The sequence below is a fragment of the Cydia strobilella genome, chromosome 26, assembly GCF_947568885.1.
Source record: "Cydia strobilella chromosome 26, ilCydStro3.1, whole genome shotgun sequence".
NCBI lineage: Eukaryota > Metazoa > Arthropoda > Insecta > Lepidoptera > Tortricidae > Cydia > Cydia strobilella.
Genome location: NC_086066.1, coordinates 6,862,768 through 6,882,910, shown reverse-complemented (window position 1 = coordinate 6,882,910; position 20,143 = coordinate 6,862,768). Strand labels below are relative to the sequence as shown.

The 20,143-nt window shown below is 38.0% G+C and overlaps 1 protein-coding gene across 1 annotated transcript; it reads right to left on the bottom strand.

Moving 5' to 3' along the window:
- Positions 1-695: 695 nt before the first annotated feature.
- LOC134753362 (zinc finger protein 658B-like) lies at positions 696-20,003 on the bottom strand. The gene is made up of 14 exons (XM_063689243.1): positions 19,698-20,003; positions 18,936-19,076; positions 18,072-18,288; positions 17,757-17,877; positions 16,936-17,061; positions 14,042-14,159; positions 11,876-12,085; positions 10,090-10,205; positions 9,799-9,909; positions 8,206-8,335; positions 6,702-6,775; positions 5,431-5,542; positions 4,209-4,316; positions 696-2,792 (listed from the first exon to the last, which is right to left on the bottom strand). Exons 1-14 carry the CDS (start codon positions 19,845-19,847, stop codon positions 2,619-2,621), a joined length of 1,908 nt encoding a protein of 635 aa, XP_063545313.1. The 5' UTR covers positions 19,848-20,003; the 3' UTR covers positions 696-2,618.
- Between the last annotated feature and the right edge of the window lie 140 nt (positions 20,004-20,143).

The window sequence follows — 20,143 nt, the reverse complement described above, 5'->3', positions numbered from 1 at the left end:
ACCACGTTGTCGCTTGTCGATAAGGTTGATTGCAAATGAGGGCCAACGCGTATGAATTCACCGCTAGGGGCGCTAGTGTAGATGGTGGTCTTTTCCATAGTTCGAAATGTCAAATGTCACTTGTCACTTCAATGACTGACAGCTGTTCTTTAGTCTTTTGGACCACCATCAACAGAGGCGCCAACTGGTGAGCAAAAAAACGATAGCCCTCACTGAAACCGTATGGAAATAGCGCCTTATTGACAACCGACAATAAGTACCCTTTTGATAACAAAACTTCCGTGAGACATAGACATATTAAATATATTAATGACGGGTCACTCACGTGTTTTAAGTCGAAAACGCTCGACATGTTTCACTCCGTACCGAGGAGCGTCATCAGGAGCTTGCGTCGACGGTGACGGACCGGCGCAGACTGCGGGCCGCAGCCCTCCGCGCCCGATGACTCGCGGGGTAGTGAGTGTTGTGTGCAACCCATTATTTGACAATAATGCCGTAAACGAGGGTAGTTTCTCGCCCCCCCCCCCCCCCCCTGCCGCCACCGGCGCCCGCGCCGAGTCATCGGGCGCGGAGGGCTGCGGCCCGCAGTCTGCGCCGGTCCGTCACCGTCGACGCAAGCTCCTGATGACGCTCCTCGGTACGGAGTGAAACATGTCGAGCGTTTTCGACTTAAAACACGTGAGTGACCCGTCATTAATATATTTAATAAGTACCCTTTTGGTTGAGAATGGCACATTTCATTAACTTCATTTCATAGATTACAATCACTTATATAAAATTAGTCTAAAATATGAGCGTGAAGTCATAACATGTATAATAAAATGTGGAATAGTGTTATCGTAATAAAATCTGTAGAAGCTATATTAGACTTTTGAAATCATATCATATACAGTGTGGAAAAAAATTATGGGCCCTGGAGGGAAAATGCCTTTAAACCTTAAGTTAGCTCATTTTACTTAAAGGAAACATTCTTTTATTTAAAAAAAGAAACAAAACGGCATTCAAAGATTTTAGCTTGTCTCGCCCGGGAATCGAACCGACTAAAAATTCCAAAAAATAAACACGCTATTTTATTTTAGTTGATATAGTTAATGTTAATGATAACATTTCTCCAAGAAACATTTGGTCTTTCACTCGTCTGTCGTACAAAATATACAAAAAATCAATTATTCAGTACTTAAGAATATTTTTTGACAAGCTAAATTGAAAAATCTTTAAATGCAGTTTTGTTTCTTTTTAAAAATAGCAGAAATAGATAGTTTTCTTTAAGTAAAATGTGCTAACTCAAGGTTTTAAAGCACTTTCCCTCCAGGGCTCATTCATTTTTTCCATCCTGTATACTTGATATCAAGGCTCATACTTCGTTTTTTAAGCATTAGAAAAGACTACACCGATCATGATGTCTTTTTAAGTGAAAACGCTTTAGATAAAATAGTAACTATTAGGGTAAATCGTTTATTAATGGCCACCTTATACTAAAAATGAATTCGATTCACATAGGTGAATCGAATTCATGTTATAGAAATCATTATGTTTATAGAAACATAATTCATTTCAGTATAAGGTGTCAATAACTGGCCACCCTTAAATAACTAGCCACTTTATACTTAAATGAATTCTGTTATAAGTGAATAGAATTAGTTTTTAGTATAAGGTGGCTGAAAATGATAGCCAACAGGTTAGATTCGGTTGTTTTGGGACGGTATATCGAATTGCATGTTCACAAACATGCAGTTCGATAGATCGGCCACCATAATTTGTAATTTATTAGTGTGTAGTTTCATGAGTGTAATTTAGTGTAGGTACTGTTCTGTAACATAACATAGCCTGTAAGTTAATACTAACAACTATGGACTGTAACTGTCTGAAAATAAATTATTTTTATTTTATTTATATTAAACAGTGGCCAGTTATTAACGAATTACCCTACTTAGAACACAAATAATATATAATAGTATATAATTATTACATAGTTGCTGTGACTTATTTTTTCAAATGTATGTTTCAATCAAAGAGAATAAAGAAGACATCTCCATACTTCGGTTTTCTTACCAAAACGCGCCTTATTTCGTAGTCGACATCTAACGTCAAGTAGCGGAACTCAGTACTGCTATTCGACAGTAGATGTCGCGGCGAACGGAAAATCTAATGCTCAACTTTTTTCAGCTTATATTATAACCGGAACTCTATTTTCAACTCCTTTTGCTTATAGTATTAGTTATAAATTGTTGAGCAATACACTTTTCGTCAGTCGCGACACATGTGACATCTAGTGTCGAGTAGCATACTGATAGTTCCGCTACTTGACGCTAGATGTAGACTACGAAAATAATAGTGTTTGTGTAATAAAAAGGCAGGTCAAGTTCGTGTTGAGTTTTTCTAGTGCAAAAAAAAAAGTTACATGTCAAGCAAGTTTGATAATAATATGGATTATGTTCCTCTTTCAAAGTGGCGAAGCCATGGAAGTTTGGGAGGTCTAGCGTGAAATTTAATCGCGTTAGACCCGGTAATGACATTAATTATATTTAATTTTGTTAAATTTATGATTTTTGTGAGTTTGCAGATAACTCCAAAACCGCACGGTCTCTGTTCGGTTCAGGGTCAGTGAGACCTCGGTCCTACTGGTCTTTAACCATGAATTCTACCTGTTTCTTAGTGGGGAAGACCTTATGTACCCGCTTGCGGTGTGTGTATAGGGACGCTTTTTGCTTGAAACTCTGTTGACACAAGTCGCAGGTGAGCGGACGAGCGCCGGAGTGGATAACCTCGTGTTGATTTAACGCCTTTTTGTCCTGTAGAGAAAAAAAACCGGATAAGTGCGAGTCGGAATCGCCCACCGAGGGTTCCGTACTTTTTAGTATTTGTTGTTGTAGCGGCAACAGAAATACATCATCTGTGAAAATTTCAACTGTCTAGCTATCACGGTTCATGAGATACAGCCTGGTGACAGATAGACGGACAGCGGAGTCTTAGTAATAGGGTCCCGTTTTTACCCTTTGAATAGAATAGAATAGAAATAATTTATTCGTTAGCACACACAAATAGAAAACCCTCCTCCTTCCTCCCACCTCCTTCGTTCCTTTGGGTACGGAACCCTAATTAGATTCTTTATTTCTAAAAGGCGTATTACCTAAAACGCACTTATGAAAAGAGCGACAAATTATTACAGGGTGGCTAAAAAATAAGTGCATTCCCGTTGCCAGGGAGGTTTTGGATTATACTGAGCAACTTTTACTATGGGACCAACCACGAAATCGCCTGAACACCCGTGAACATGATGCATGTAACTGCGTCGAAATATCGGGAGCTCATAAATAACACAAAAGGTAATCACGGTCTATATCCCGGTCAATATAAGTCTAGTACAACAACGAAATAGAGCAAAAACATGTTTTGTATGAAAAACTTAAATTTGCTGTATTTTTTTTTAACTATATGTGAAGCTACATTTTTTTTTTTATTGAATAAGGAAACAAATAACAGTTTGTTAGATTATTACAAGACCCATCGTAGGCAAAACCTTATGGAGGTTTGTGTGCCGATGGGGAGTTCGAGAATAACAGAAAGAAAAACAATATTATATCCTATATCTTATCATAAGTATGATTCTTAGTATACATAGCTTGTGTCGTTAGTTTTTAACAAAGAGGATATAATAAGATAGAGCGGTACTGTCATAGTACATTTTGTAACCACTATCTATCGACATACTTTAAAACTAAAAATGAAGATTTATAAAAATACGTTAAAATGTATTTAAATATGCATAAATGTTTTTTTTTATTTGCATTAATTATTTTTATATGATTTTGACCCATGTTCTTTCACTGATATGCGTTAAAATTATAAATAACAAAAGAAACCGTCAGCGCCCTCTATACGAGAGTAGGCCAAAACTAGTGGCGCCATCTGATCGAGAATCAAATTTTCGTAATTTTCGAGGCACGTTTTTTCCTTAGACTATCCATCTATTACGGAGTTATATCTATCTTTGGTTTTTAATAAGTGCATTTTAACGACTTTTTTCATATGTTTACCATTTAAATATTTACAACTACTTACAACAAACTAATTACAGACATACCTTATCCTATTGTATAGGTATGTACAAAGTTTCAGAGCAATCTAGCTAGTCATTTTAAAATGAGAGCGGAACTACGTTTGTATGGAGAACCGAGCTTGCCGGAGACCCTTAAAGTAGAACTTACAGTGAAAGCTTTGCTGCAAATCTGACAGACGTGATTCCTCGGCTTCTCCTTCTTCTCGCCGTGGACTCGCATCATATGCTTCTCCACGTTGGCGCGGGAGGCTATTGGCTGCAAAACAATACTATTATTATTATATTTATTTAAACTAGGCCAAGATAGAAAAACGGGCCAAATGCGAGTCGGACTCGCGCACCAAAGATAGATATAACTCCGTAATAGATGGATACAGTCTAAGGAAAAAACGTGCCTCGAAAATCAAGAAAATTTGATTCTCGTTCAGAGGGCGCTACTAGCTTTGGCCGACTGTCGTATAGATGGCGTTGACGGTTTCGTTTGTTTTTAACAATTTTAACGCATATCAGTGAAAGAACATGGGTCAAAATCATAAAAATAATTAATGCAAATAAAAAAAAAACATTTATCCATATTTAAATACATTTTATCGTATTTTTATAAATCTTCATTTTTAGTTTTAAAGTGTGTCGACAGATGGCAGTGAATTTACTGGGGTTACAAAATGTACTATGACAGTACCGCTCTAGTATAAGTTACTCTATGCGCGCACGAAGGGTTCCCTAAAATTACGCAAAAAATAGCAAAAAAATTACGTTTGTTATATGGGAGCCCCACTTAAATATAGGCCAAGCAATAAGAAGGTATAGAGGGAAATGCAAGGAACACAATTTTTGACTTCGTAGCTTTGTTTGGATTAGTTAGAAGATGAACATATCAAAAGTCCCCGGCCGTAACCCTGATGCTGAGGGGGAGAGTGGGGTTTGAAGGTTCCATTTTTTTGTTTTTTGGTTGTATCTCGGAAACTATGCGTCTGAACGTCATGGCCACTTACACAAAATGAAAAGTGATTTAATTTGTTACAAGGTTTATTAAGTCAAGTTTTTCGATATCTTGTATAGTTTTTGAGATATCCGCTCTTGAAGGTTTATTTAGGACTTTATTTTTATCTTGATTATCTACATCAGTGAAACAGCTAGGCCGAGTTTGGTAACGTTTTCGTACAAATCGGCAGTGCTGAATTCATTTATGGTATCAAAAGTCGCCGCACGCACACTCAAATAAAATACCCGCGTTTCTCAGTGCGCAAGTCGAGATTTTGTTTGAGTGTGCGTGCGGCGACGCATAGATACAAGTCGCGCGCGGTGCGTTGTATGAAGATAACATACTTTGCCCTGTTTATACTGTCTCTATGGTATGATAACGGTACCTTATCGCAGACGGGACACTTGTGAGAGGTCTTGCCGAGGTGCTGGTAGTTGAAGTGGTCCTGCATCGCCTCTTTGGTCGGGTATCCCTTGTTGCACATGGGACATGGGAATCTGCAAAAAATAATACACTATATTAAGACAAGGTATCATATGGGGCATTTTCTATGAAAAGGGACCTTATTGTCGATGGCGCTTACGGCGCACAGCGTCGCGCGGCATTGTATTTATATCGGAGCATCGTCAATAATGGCGTAAGCGCCATCGACAATAAGGTCCCTTTTTATAGAAAATACCAAATATGGTGGCGCGTCTAAAGTATTTCTGCACAGTTCATTTGTTACATTCAAAAACGTTACTCGCACACCAACATCACGGGCGCAAGCGAGCTAATACAATTTTTTCTTATTTAACTGTGTTCACTGTCATGTTATTTTATGTCTTTTTCTTCTCGTCTGTTGCCTTCCGTGATTCTTCTCACTTGATGGTCTCATCGGAAGATCAGCGCTGGAAGCCACCAGCAATATGCTGAGATGAGGCCATTTCGTGGCACTTTTTTTTTTATACTACGTCGGTGGCAAACAAGCATACGGCCCGCCTGATGTTAAGCAGTCTCCGTAGCCTATGTACGCCTGCAACTCCAGAAGAGTTACATGCGCGTTGCCGACCCTAACACTCCTCTCCCTCGAGCTCTGGCAACCTTACTCACCGGCAGGAACACAACACTATTAGTAGGGTCTAGTGTTATTTGGCTGCGGTTTTCTGTAAGGTGGAGGTACTTCCCCAGTTGGGCTCTGCTCTAGATTTTAATCTTATTCTGTGTTTTATTTTTATATTATGTAATGTTTGTGTGTGCTTACAAATAAACTTTTATTCTATTCTATTCTATTCTAATGTAAACCTTACTTGAAAGTGTGAAGGTTACTTTGACAGCGTCCGCCATAACAGAGAATTAAGAAGACATAGAGTGCTCACTCCATACATCGGTTTTGTTACCAATAATACTATTATTTTCGTAGTCGACATCTAGCGTCAAGTAGCGGAACTATCAGTACTGCTACTCGATACTAGATGTCGCATGTGTCGCGACCGACGAAAAGTATTTTGCTCAACAATTTATAACGGAGTTAATTTATAAAAAAGGTAAATGGAAGCCTGAATATAAGACAAGCCGGCGGTTTATCAGTATTTTTGCACATTACAAAAATTGGCCCGTACAAAATTATATCCTGTGTTAACGTCACAAAGTCTATAGTATAGACTCTATTCTTACTTAAAGACTTGATCCGAGGCGTGTGCTCTTGAGTACTTCAAATGCGCCTGATACGTCGCCAGGTGGGAGAATATCTGAAATATTATTATTAGTCAGATAAATAAACATTATTGAATATAAGTTTTTGACAAATTTCATTTTTGGTACAAGCTTTTATCGCAAACTGTACTTTTCTATGCACAGGCAACTAATTCTCATCGGGACCATTGTAACAACCTCATTCTTATTTATTTTTATTTATTTCATTTTATTCACAAATAAGCTTACAGTCTAATACAAAAAGGCGTTTATAAGTAATAATATTATATCATACATGGTATGTTACACTTACAATATAAAAATTACATGTCAACTTAAATGTTAATATATTTTTCCTTTTTTTATTGTGGGACGTACCACATTATTACAATCTATAAATTGTATATACAGATGTCAATCACAATGAAAAAATCAACGATGATCAAATCTGGTCAACATGGGACTCGAACCCACATCCTTGGATTGCCGGTCCAATGCGTTACCAATTGCGCCAGCTGACCATCCGTCAATCAACGCGAATTTAATCATTGCAACTGTGACGACGTCACTAGCGACATCTGCATATTAAGGTTCACAACCTTTTATACATTTTGGCTGGTCCATTTTCTATGGGAGGGTAAATTTTTTTCGCGGTTTCGTGGTTGGTCCCATAGTAAAGGTTGCTCAGTATAATCCAAAAACCACCCTACCAACGGGAATGCACTTATTTTTTAGCCACCGTGTATAGTTATCACCTCGAAGGTTACCTGGAATGGTTCGCTACGTCCACCTGGGTGCAATGTAAAAATATGGATGCACACATCTTCCTCAATAGTGCATTGTGGGCGGTAAACAAGAAACTAATGAGTATGAATTGAAGCCCGAAGTCGAAGGCGAGGACTTAATTAACACGAGTTACGAGTTCGTAATTCCTTAACACACAACACACACAATGTTTTTCATGCATACGCCAGATAAGTGAATTAGCCTCATGCATGAAGTTTATATTTGAACGAAATATGTTTTATTCGGATGTTTGTTACCGTTATATCATGTTACAAATGCATTTCCGTTTTTAAATTACCATTTAATTACTTAAAATTATAAATAAAAAGTACAAAAATTTGCCCGCGAAAAGCTAGTGAGCGAAACGCTCGAAACGCCACGTGACGTCACGCGTTCGACAGATTACTGTCATTAGTAGCAAACGTCAGTTGGGCCGCCCAACGTGTGACGTCATCACGCTCTGTCGAATTCGCGCCAAAAATTATGAGCGTTTCAACCGCTCAAAAATTTTCAACATTTTAAATATTTCTTAATAAAATAATGTTAAGGTTTACAAAAGTATTTTTATCATTTCCGGTGTTCCAACGATATAAATTATGAATCCCAAAATTAAAATAAATTCATGCATGGAGCTAATTGGTGTAGTACTGTAAGCTTGCACTGTATTAAATAAAAAATAAGAGTAAATAAAGATAATTACCTTTTTACAGTCGACGCACTCGTATTTGCTCTTATTTTCGTGCCTCTGTATGTGGTACTTGAGTTGTATGACGCGCACCATCTTGTGACAGATCGGACATTCCTCCTTAGGCAAAGGTCCTTCATGCAGTCTGTATGGGACATAAAGAGTTGTAGGTATTATTTTGCTGTGTGTATGGACAAATCTGTCTAAAGGGGCCCACCCATTACCAGTCCGCCAGTTAGAACAAAAATTTGACAGCTCCGAACAACTGACAGGCCGATATCGTCCGGCGTACTGGTAATAGGTGAGCCCCTATAGAGTGATCACTCTATCCATATTAATATTATAAATGCGAGTCTGTCTGTCTGTGTGTTCCCTCTTCACGCTTAAACCGCTGAATCGATTTAGATGAAATTTGGCATAGAGATAGGTTGAGTCCCTGAGAAGGACGTAGGGTAGTTTTAATCCCGAAAATCATCCCTTAAGAAAGTAAAAAGCGGGGTGGAATTGAGATAATTAATGAAATGCCTGCTAATTTTGTGCATAATATGCTCAAATTGAATGATATTGCTATGAGATTTTTCCAGGCGCTATACCTATACTTACTTTAGCAGCTGTTACTATGTACACGCAGACGAAGTCGCGGGCAAAAGCTAGTACATCAATATTATCAATCCATACTAATATTATAAATGCAAAAGTCTGTCTGTCTGTCTGTGTGTTACCTCTTCGCTGAACCGATTTAGTTGAAATTTGGCGTAGAGATAGTTTGAGTCTCGGGGAAGGACATAGGATAGTTTTTATCCCGAAAATCATCCCTTAAGATGGTGAAAAGCGGGATGGAATCATGGTGGAATTGAGATAATAAATGAGTTGCCTAATATTTGTGTGCATATTATGCTCAAATTGAATGATTGCTATAAGACTTTCTCCAGGCGCTATTCTTACTCTAGCTGGGGTTACTAAGTCCACGCAGACGAAGTCGCGGGCAAAAGCTAATAAAGTTTATGTGGCAGATGTGTCTTGCGGACAAGGCTGATATATGTTGCGGGAATTGAGCACATATTGTCAGATGACAAAGTTACTTATTTATACGGACAAGCACTATGAGCTTACTTATTTCTATACGGCCAAGTAAGTAGGAGGGAATATTACGCGAAACTTTGCGTAGGTGGCGCCACTACCACAATCTGAGGGTCTGTCGCGAAACAAGAAAATCGAAATTTCGTTATATGACATCTTTGTCACTCTTGCATATTCGTGCGACAAAGAGGCAGATAGCGAAATTTCGGATTCGCGTTTCCCGGTAGGTTCTTTGTAAACAAACGGCGTTGATGCATCAATGTCATATTTTATTATCTCTGAAAACTTGTCAAAAACCTGTTAAAGGTACAGTATATATACAAGTTACTCTAAGGTTTACTAAAAAGGCTAGTGGTGCACTCTGGTGGCAGAACATTGCAGTAATATCCCCTTTTACTGAGTCGCGGGTTTTTTTACCCCGGGGTTTTGGGTTTTGGCTTTTTCGTCACTTTTTGCATTTTATTTTCGTTTAAATTAAGCGATACTTTTGAAACAGTGTTTAAATATTAAAGTAGTAAGCATTAATACCTTAAATGTGTTGCCAGCGTAGTTCGGTTGACGAAGCGTTTCTTGCAGTGGTCACACTGGAGGCCTTCTCTGTGGAAGCGGGCCACGTGATTTTTGCGAGCGCGGGAATTCCTTAAAAAACAACATAAGACAGCAATGTTTCCAGTTTTTCGCACCTGTATCGTAAAGTACTATGATTTGCTAGAATCATGGTTACATTATTAAGTACACCTAGTAATAAAAAGTAACGGAAGGTTGGAAGGGGGCTCCTTTTAGACCAGGGGGGGGGAGGTAGATGTTAAGAACACTTACTTGAAGAACATGTCACACTCGAGACACTGGTAGCCTTCTATGGTGGTTTTGGAGAGCAATTTCCGCAGGTCCCCTGGCTTGGGCGGGTTGGAAGGGGGCGCTTTTTTCTTACGATTCTGAAACATACAAATTGTATCACTCCACGTTTTAACCTCGTAAGGCCCACCATACAGTTTTCCTATTTTTAATTTGAACCTTGTTGTATAAATGATTAGGATGACTTTAGTTTGTTTTAGAAAACAATGAAACAAAAAAAGAAATGCTACTTAATTCAGTTAGTGTAAGCAAAGATAGATATAACTCCGTAATAGATGGATACAGTCTAAGGAAAAAACGTGCCTCGAAAATCACGAAAATTTGATTCTCGATCAGATGGCGCCACTAGTTTTGGCCTACACTCGTATAGAGGGCGTTGACTGTTTCGTTTGTTATTTATAATTTTAACGCATACCAGTGAAAGAACATCAGTGAAAGAACATGGGTCAAAATCATATAAAAATAATTAATGCAAATAAAAAAATCATTTATCCATATTTAAATACATTTTATCGTATTTTTATAAATATTTATTTTTAGTTTTAAAGTGTGTCACTGCCATGTGTAAAGACAGATGGCAGTGAATTTACTGTGGTTACAAAATTTACTATGACAGTACCACTCTAGTATAAGTTACTCTATGGTGTAAGGTTCAATATAGATTGAAACAGAGTGTACATTGTAATGCACATTAGGCCTTACGAGGATAAAACAAAGTCCACCGCCGCGTCTGTCTGTGTGTATGTATGTGTAGAATAGATTTTATTTGTATTAATAGGGGATGTTCTGCCACCAGAGTGCAGCACTGGCCTTTTTAGTAAACCATAGAGTAACTTATACATACTGTACCTTTAACAGGTTTTTGACAAGTTTTCAGAGATAATAAAATATGACATTGATGCATAAAGGCGGTTTGCTTACAGACGACCTTATGAAATGCCCCTTTTGAGATTAGGTGTATACATACACCTACACAGTATAAAACAAAGTCGCTTTCCGCTGTCTGTCTGTCCGTCTGTCCCTATGTATGCTTAGATCTTTAAAACTACGCAACGGATTTTGATGAGGTTTTTTTTAATAGATAGAGTGTTTCAAGAGGAAGGTTTATATGTATAATTTGTAAAGGTTTCGTGCAAAGATAGATATAACTCCGTAATAGATGGATACAGTCTAAGGAAAAAACGTGCCTCGAAAATCAAGAAAATTTGATTCTCGTTCAGAGGGCGCTACTAGTTTTGGCCTACAGTCGTATAGATGGCGTTGACGGTTTCGTTTATTATTTAACAATTTTAACGCATATCAGTGAAAGAACATGGGTCAAAATCATAAAAATAATTAATGCAAATAAAAAAATCATTTATCTATACATTTTATCGTATTTTTATAAATCTTCATTTTTAGTTTTAAAGTGTGTCGACAGATGGCAGTGAATTTACTGTGGTTACAAAATTTACTATGACAGTACCGCTCTAGTATAAGTTACTCTATGGTTTCGTGTAAATTAGTTGAAATATCCGTGCGAAGCCGGGGCGGGTCGCTAGTATTTAATAAATAAATATTAGATCTACCTAGCCCCAAACTTGCTTGCTTAGCATATGTGACGTTTACAAGCAAAAGATACCACATGGCTTACCATAATGACGAAATTTGCTTGTATCTTTATACGAATAACCTGTCAGAGCGACCTTATGGCAAGCGAAAACGTGGTACCTTTTGATTGTAAACGACACATATAAGATATACTCTTTACCTTCCTCTGCTCGGTGCCCCCGATGATGACTTGCTGTGCCGACGGCTTGGCTATGTGCGCGTCCTGGTGCGCTAGCATGGCGGCCACCAGCCGTGTGGAGTGTCCGCACAGCTTGCAGATGTGACGTAAGTAATGTGTCTCTATGTGGGATTGGAGTTTTGAGTCTTCCACGTACTTGTAGCAGACTTTGCAGGGGGAATGGCCAGGTTTCTAGAAAAACAATTAAAGTTAGACATACACCTAAAGTTTCTGATAAATATTAAATTTTTTTGGCGAAAAAAATATTTAAGATACAAGTTTTTATCGCTGACTGTACTTTTTTTTAACAGGCAAGTAGTACCAAAGAGAATTAAGAAGACATAAGAGTGCTCACTACATACATCGGTATTGGCAAAGATAGATATAACTCCGTAATAGATGGATACAGTCTAAGGAAAAAACGTGCCTCGAAAATCACGAAAATTTGATTCTTGCTCAGATGGCGCCACTAGTTTTGGCCTACACTCGTATAGAGGGCGTTGACTGTTTCGTTTGTTATTTATAATTTTAACGCATACCAGTGAAAGAACATGGGTCAATATCATATAAAAATAATTAATGCAAATAAAAAAATCATTTATCCATATTTAAATACATTTTATCGTATTTTTATAAATATTTATTTTTAGTTTTAAAGTGTGTCGACAGATGGCAGTGAATTTACTGGGGTTACAAAATTTACTATGACAGTACCGCTCTAGTATAAGTTACTCTATGGTATTGGTATTGTTACCAAAAAGACTATTATTTTCGTAGTCTACATCTAGCGTCATGTAGCGGAACTATCAGTTCTGCTACTCGACACTAGATATCACATTTGTCGCTACTGACGAAAAGTGTATTGCTCAACAATTTATAAATAACTAATATTATAAGCAGGAGTTGAAAATAGAGTTCCGGTTACTCTGGTTATAATATTAGCTGAAAATCGTTGAGCATTACTTTCCTTTTGTCGCGACATCTATTGTCGAGAAGCAGTACTGATAATTCCGCTACATGACGATAGATGTAGACTACGAAAATAATAGTATTTTTGGTAACAAAACCGATGTATGGAGTGAGCACTATGTCTTTGGTAATACTCATCGAGACAATTCTAAAAACCCCAAACACGATTAGGTTGCGTTGTTTTATCACAGAGTTAATATGGCCACCTCCTGTCTCCATCATCAGATCAGCTCGATGTCATCATAATATAACATTGTCATCCGATTTACACATGTATTCAAAATTTCAGCTCAATCGGAAATCGGGAACTAACAAACAAACTAAGGCCCACTTGTACCAGCCCTCTAACCCGGGATTAGCAACTAGCAACCTGAAGACTTTGCTAGGCTTCGTGGAGGAGCTGGGGTGGTTAGAGTAGCGCTACCTCGTTTCACGCAAAATAGGCACATTGGATGTCGATTTGCGGAAAATGCCCAGCATAACTAACTAACTAACTCGGGATTAACCGGTTAAACCTGGAGTTACCATGGTTACCAATACAATTTGACACTGTATTGTAGTACAATAGTAGATTATTAACCAAGGGATGAAAGTCACTCATGCCTTGAAATGATGCCTTTCATCCGAGTTAAACACTCTACTTTTCATTTCGAATACGAGGAAAGTAAAATGTGGTTTTATAAAAACATGACTAAGTATACATTTTTATAGTATTTCTTGAGGGTAATTTCAATTAACAATTCAGGAAAAAGTATCGTTATTTATGGAATGGAGTGTCAAATATCAGAATGGAAATTGTATAACAATTCCATTTAAACTCAAATTTCAATTGCTTATCGTAAAAAAAAATAAAAAGATCGTACTTGAAACGTAAAATGCAGTGCAGACACGTATCATTTTCTGCACACCTTTTAAAATAACAATGACCCTCCTTCAGAGCATGAGAAATTAAAACCGGCAAAGTGCGAGTCGGACTCGCGCACCAAGGGTTTCGTACTTTTTTAGTATTTGTTGTTATAACGGCAACAGAAATACATCATCCGTGAAAATTTCAACTGTCTAGCTATCATGGTTCATGAAAAACGCCTGGTGAGAGACAGACAGACGGACAGCGGAGTCTTAGTAATAGGGTCCCGTTTTTACCCTTTGGGTACGGAACCCTAAAAAAGCAATACTCACAGCCCTGTGGTCGGACACGAAGTGATCTTCAACCTGCTGCTGCGTGTAGAACCCTATGATGCAAAGTTCGCATTTGTACACGGAGCTAGCGTATTGTACTTTCTCTTTCGCTTCCTCTCTGCAAAATAAAAACGATACGTTATGGTGATTTTAATTAGCCGGGTCCACACATAGCTAGCAGCTAGTCGTGTTGTATCGACAATTTAGACGTGCCTCGCGCGCGCCGCCTCGGCCGAGACACGTCTACACTGGCCGTTTTGTGCGCGACGAAATTGCCTCGCGCGTATGCTCGCTACAAAGAGGATATAATAAGATAGAGCGGTGTCATAGTAAATTCTGTAACCACTTTAAATTCACTGCCATCTATCGACATACTTTAAAACTAACAATTAAGATTTATAACAATACGTTAAAATGTATTTAAATATGGATAAATGTTTTTTTTTATTTGCATTAATTATTTTTATATGATTTTGACCCATGTTCTTTCACTGGTATGCGTTAAAATTATAAATAACAAACGAAACCGTCAACGCCATCTATACGACAGTAGGCCAAAGCTAGTGGCGCCCTCTGATCTAGAATCAAATTTTCGTGATTTTCGAGGCACGTTTTTTCCTTAGACTGTATCCATCTATTACGGAGTTATATCTATCTTTGCTCGCTATGTGTGGACCCGGCTATTGATTGATTTCAATCCGGAGGTCGCGGGTTCAAACCCCGGCTCGTACCAATGAATTTTCCGGAACTTATGTACGAAATATCATAGATTTTAGATTTAGATATTTGTTCTCATAATATAAAATTACAATATAAATTATCCTAGACTAATCTACTCATTTATACTATGATCGTCAGTACATACAATTTACATTATTTGATAAATCAAAATAATAATATTTAAAACTACAAGTAAACTTAAAAGTAAGGCTTTATAAATAAAAAACGTCCCCCAAGTCACTGCCGATGGGCAGTGTGCCCAGAAGACTGGCCGCATTGCCACGTTGAATGGCAATGCTTATCCTTTGGGCAAAATACTGGCCAGCCCTCTGGTCACCTGTGGCGTCTATAAGGCGCGACGCTAGGTCCTTGTAGAGCCGACGCGCGCTTGGTCCCCACGGCCCCAGCGTTTCGACCCCAAACGCCTCAAAAATGTAACTACTGCCTAGGGTGGCGTATTTGCGGCGTTTGAGGTCTTCTGCCGTGGACGCGGCACGACCAGCATCACTGCTGGTGCCCGGAAGGTGGGACGGCGCGAGGGTGTCAACGCAAATGATAAATTCAATAATACAATTTAATTACATAATATACATTACATTAATTTTAAAACTAACACGGGACACGGGTAGTTCGCAAAACCCGCGCGGCAAGAAGATGTTGATACAATTCCTCGCCAGTCTGCCTGTGACTACGAAAGTAACGTCACGTTCGAAACGTCAGGCCATAAATAAACGTAAGTTTGTACGCGATTAAGTCCCGTGTTCGTTTTAAAATTATGAGTGAAAATCGTGTTAGTTTAAATTGGTTTAAATCAGTATGTACATTACATTATCAAATAAATTCAAAATTACAATTTAAAAATGTCTGAATAAGTAATCATAATTTTATCCACTTATGTCAAAACAATCATAATTTTAATCCACTTATATATTTGTTTTTTATTATTTTTATGACGTGTAAAAACTGATTATGAGCCTTGCAGCTTGAAATAAATGAATTTTATTTTATTTTATTTATTTATTTATATGATATTAATTTAATCAGTACGCTTTTCGGAGAAGGACAACATCGTGAGGAAACCGGACTCATACCAATAAGGCCTAGTTTACCCTCTGGGAAGGTCAGGTGGCAGTCGCTTTCGTAAAAACTAGTGCCTACACCAATTCTTGGAAGCGGACCCCAGGCTCCCATGAGCCGTGGCAAAAGCCGGGATAACGCAAAAAAGATGATGTTATTTTTCTGAGTATTTGGACGACCGGTCTGGTCTAGTGGGTAGTGACCCTGCCTGTGAAGCCAATGGTCCCGGGTTCGAATCCTAGTCAACCCGTTCGTATAAAAATACCGCAAATCGATGTACAGGTTAGCCGTTTGGCACACACATACTAGAGGCCAAAACAAATTTTTGACCCGCAGTTCCTAAAAAAATTTCGCTGGGGGGGTAGTGGTAAAACATTTTTTTTTTTTGTATAGAAAAAAATTTTTTTTTTCTAAAACCTATCGTATGTGGTATCATACGAAAGGGCTTTTTGAGGCGATTCTAAAAATATATCACATCATTACATTTCGGGCATTTTTTTTAAATTAAAACAAAAAGAATTTTCGAAACATACCAAGTTTGGGCTTCTCCAGACACGATATGGCAGACTTTTTTTTTGTACAATATACCACAAATGATACGTGATATCCTCATGTCTAACTCCAAGAAAGCAATTTTGAAAATAATATCATTAACAATTTTTTTTTTTTTCAATTTTACCAAGTGACACGATTGGGTCGAAAATTTCAAGAATATGACAATTTCCTGAAGGCTTGTGGCGCCCCCTGGCCATTTCTAAGGTAGAACAGTATAGGGTGCGTGCATAAACTGTAGGGGGCAGCACAGGAGACGTCAGATTTTTGGCGCGAGGCGTAAATATGTAGTTTATGCTTTCAAAGTAGCCCACAAGATGGCAGCACTTGCTTTGGCGTGAAGTGTCAATGTGCATGTGATGTACATGTTTATGGTTCCGATTCAGGCCACAAGATGGCAGACCCTCCAACGCGCACGGTCCCTATAGTTCGACCATCTAACCGAACCAAACTCATGTGATTACGGGCCAGCGTAGAGAGATGGCGCTGCCATTAATACTCTAGTATATATAAACTACCTTATATATGTGGTATATGGACACTACCTTGAAGCGAGCATTTCATCTTCACTCATAAACTCTGTGAAGTATTTCAACTTGTGCGCAGCAGTTTTCTCCTCTTTCGGCTTGACCGTTATTAATGCCTCGATTGTCGGCTGCGACGGAATTGTTCTGAGGAACAAAAACAAATAATGATGATGTTGTAATATCAGTGGTAATAGTATCCGAAACAAATGTATCAGTATAGAACGTTTCCGAACGCATCTTTTAAAAATTGATATGTAATGTCAAATGGGTGACCCCGCCCTCTTTCCTAGAAGCTGCCGCAACGATAAGAACTGTATGTAAGAATAACCTAACAATTTAAATAACACAAGTGTTCCTCCAAACCTGCGTTTAATTAAAGCTTACACTACTACAGATGTCTCGTATGATAAATAAATAAATAAAATATCTACTTTAGCTGCCAAGTTTTATATCTCACAAAATATGGGGCGCAATCTACTTTAGCAGTTAAATTTCATTTCTCACAAAATTCTATATTTTGCCATCTGTTTTCGCGATTAAATTTGAATCTTCGCTTTAGTAAAAACCGGCCAAGTGCGAGTCGGACTCGCGCACCGAGGGTTCCGTACTTTTTAGTATTTGTTGTTATAGCGGCAACAGAAACACATCATCTGTGAAAATTTCAACTGTCTAGCTATCACGGTTCATGAGATATAGCCTGGTGACAGACAGACAGACGGACAGCGGAGTCTTAGTAATAGGGTCCCGTTTTTACCCTTTGGGTACGGAACCCTAAAAACTAGTAGGTATTTAGGGTGATACCAGGAAAGCGCTAAAATAAGTCTAAATTAAGGTCTTACTCTATGTTAAGTTCCTCGAGCTCCCCTTTCATACGGTAGGTCTCAATTCTGGAAATGTCGTCGCCGCCGACCACGAGGTGCGACATTACGCCCGTCATCGGGTTTTCCAAAACTACTGGCACTGAAAAAGAGAGTAAGGTTTTTTGTCAATAGGGTATTTGACTGTATTTAATAGTTATTTAGGTGGCGAATTACCTATTGCATGTGTATCGTACAACGTTTTACAGTACATATGGCCCGACGTAGTTACGTAATGTGCTTATTATATATAAAATATTTTTACTCTAACCCTAGGCAACACTGTTATTTCATTACCTTCCAACATATGTCCGTCCATCTCCAAATTGATATTTTCCCTAACCACCTGTGCCACATCATACTGCTCGTGCTTCACACTCTGCGCAGAGCTGATGGATATATAATGCGGCCACTCGTCCCGAGTTGTGTAGTCGAAGAATATACTGTCGTATTCAGTCTTGGTGGTGACTTCCAGGCTTGAGAGAGATTGGGACATGTAGGAGTGGTCCATGGTCTGCAAAATACAATAAATGTCTAACTATATTTAAAGCGAGTGAGAGGCAGCAGTAACAGCATCCCGAGGATGGTAGCTGGACGCCTCGACTGCCCTATATTAAGGCACTGGGCTAATATTGTAACAGGCAGTACAAAATAATAAAGTAAGTAAGTAAGTAGGTATTTGTTTGTATTTGTTTTTGTTTTTATAGCAAGTAAATGGCTACTCTTAATTGTATAGTAATGTTGTAAATGTTATAATTAGACTAATACTTAGGGAACCTATATTCCCTAGTTTAAGTATTACTAACAAAATATGGATTTTTAAAGTCTGAATTAAATAATTTTTATTTTTATTTATTTTTTAAAGCCCAGCATGGTTTCACTTTAAACAAAAAATAAGCTAATTCACAAGACAGTTTACAATACCATCATCATCATTTACAAAAATATTTTTCAAGTACAAGCACAAGTTACTATAAAAAAAATATGCCTAAATCACTATAAGTATGGCTCTACACAAGATCTGATAACTTTTTGACAGTGCAAACCGTAATGGTCTTGGCAACATTTAACATGTTTTTTCTGGGATTTATTTTATTCTGTTTTTACCATTTAGAACTATGAGAGCTCATAGTTCTAAACGGTAAAAAATTTCAACTATACCTCTTGCGAGCCACTCATTGCAAGGACCCGGATATGCTCCTGTGCGCTGTGCACCTGCTGCTTAAATTTCATAAACTTCTTTATCATCGCCAGGCACTCCCAGCAGATTATTTGCTCCATTACGGACAGGCTGTTATCAAACTGTAACATTCAACATTTTAAACCTATTAATAACGGGTCACTCACGTATTTTAACGCAGCTCCCGATGACGCTCCTCGGTACGGAGTGAAACATGTCGAGCGTTTTCGACTTAAAATACGTGAGTGACCCGTTATTAATATGTTTAATATGTCTGTGTCTCACGGAAGTTTTGTTATTAAAATTCTACATTTTATTAACGCTTGTCTGTGTATGATAAAGATATTACTTATTAGCCGGGTCCACACAGAGCGAGCAAATACGCGAGGTAATTTGCCAGTGTAGACATGCCTCGCGCGCGCCGCCTCGGCTGAGGCACGTCTACACTGGCCGTTTAGTGTGCGAGGAAATTGCCTCGCGCGTATGCTCGCTCTGTGTGGACCCGGCTATTTATGAAACGGTTCCATTATTGGTATCAGGACATTAGAACTTTTGGGCGTGCGTAATCGGGAGAAGGTTTAGTGGTGCTTCATGAATTTGTAATATTTATATGCTAACTAGCCTTTTTTCTCTTTACGTTCTAAATGTATAAATAAATGTACATGAAGTACATATAGGTATGCTACTTTACGTAATTCAATAAAAATTAAGTTTAACCAAGTTTAAAACTTTTGAAAACTTACCCTGTCTCCTGCAAAATCGTACATAAGCAGACGAAATATTTGATACACTGGAGCTATGCCATTTATGGAAATTAAATTGCGATCTGTGCTCAAACAGGTACAACAAACGACTCTGTACCCGCTTTCCACCTCTTGTTCCATCACGGACATGGTTATAGTTTGTAAACAAACTTTTCAAATTAAATATACAAGATTCGATTTCAAATCATAACAAAAAGTAATACTTCCATGTAAAATAGACGAAAATTAAGAAGACCACGCAACTATACTGGGACACCACAAAATGGCTGCTTTACACAATGTTGCCATATCATAACATTTTTTCATCATTTTTTTAAGCTGCATTTTTATAATAACTAAGTCTATTTTTATCACTATCAATAATAAGTAAGCGCTATTTATTTATTATCATAACAAAAATTAATTAATTTTATTTAAATTAAAAT

Excerpts from the sequence above, each read along its gene's own strand:
- LOC134753362 (XM_063689243.1), bottom strand. The coding sequence starts at position 19,847 with ATGTCCGTGATGGAACAAGAGGTGGAAAGCGGGTACAGAGTCGTTTGT. Across the intron at positions 18,289-18,935 it reads CAATGAGTGGCTCGCAAGAG|ACCATGGACCACTCCTACAT; the intron begins GTATAGTTGAAA and ends TGTATTTTGCAG. Across the intron at positions 9,910-10,089 it reads GAGTGTGACATGTTCTTCAA|GAATTCCCGCGCTCGCAAAA; the intron begins GTAAGTGTTCTT and ends TTGTTTTTTAAG.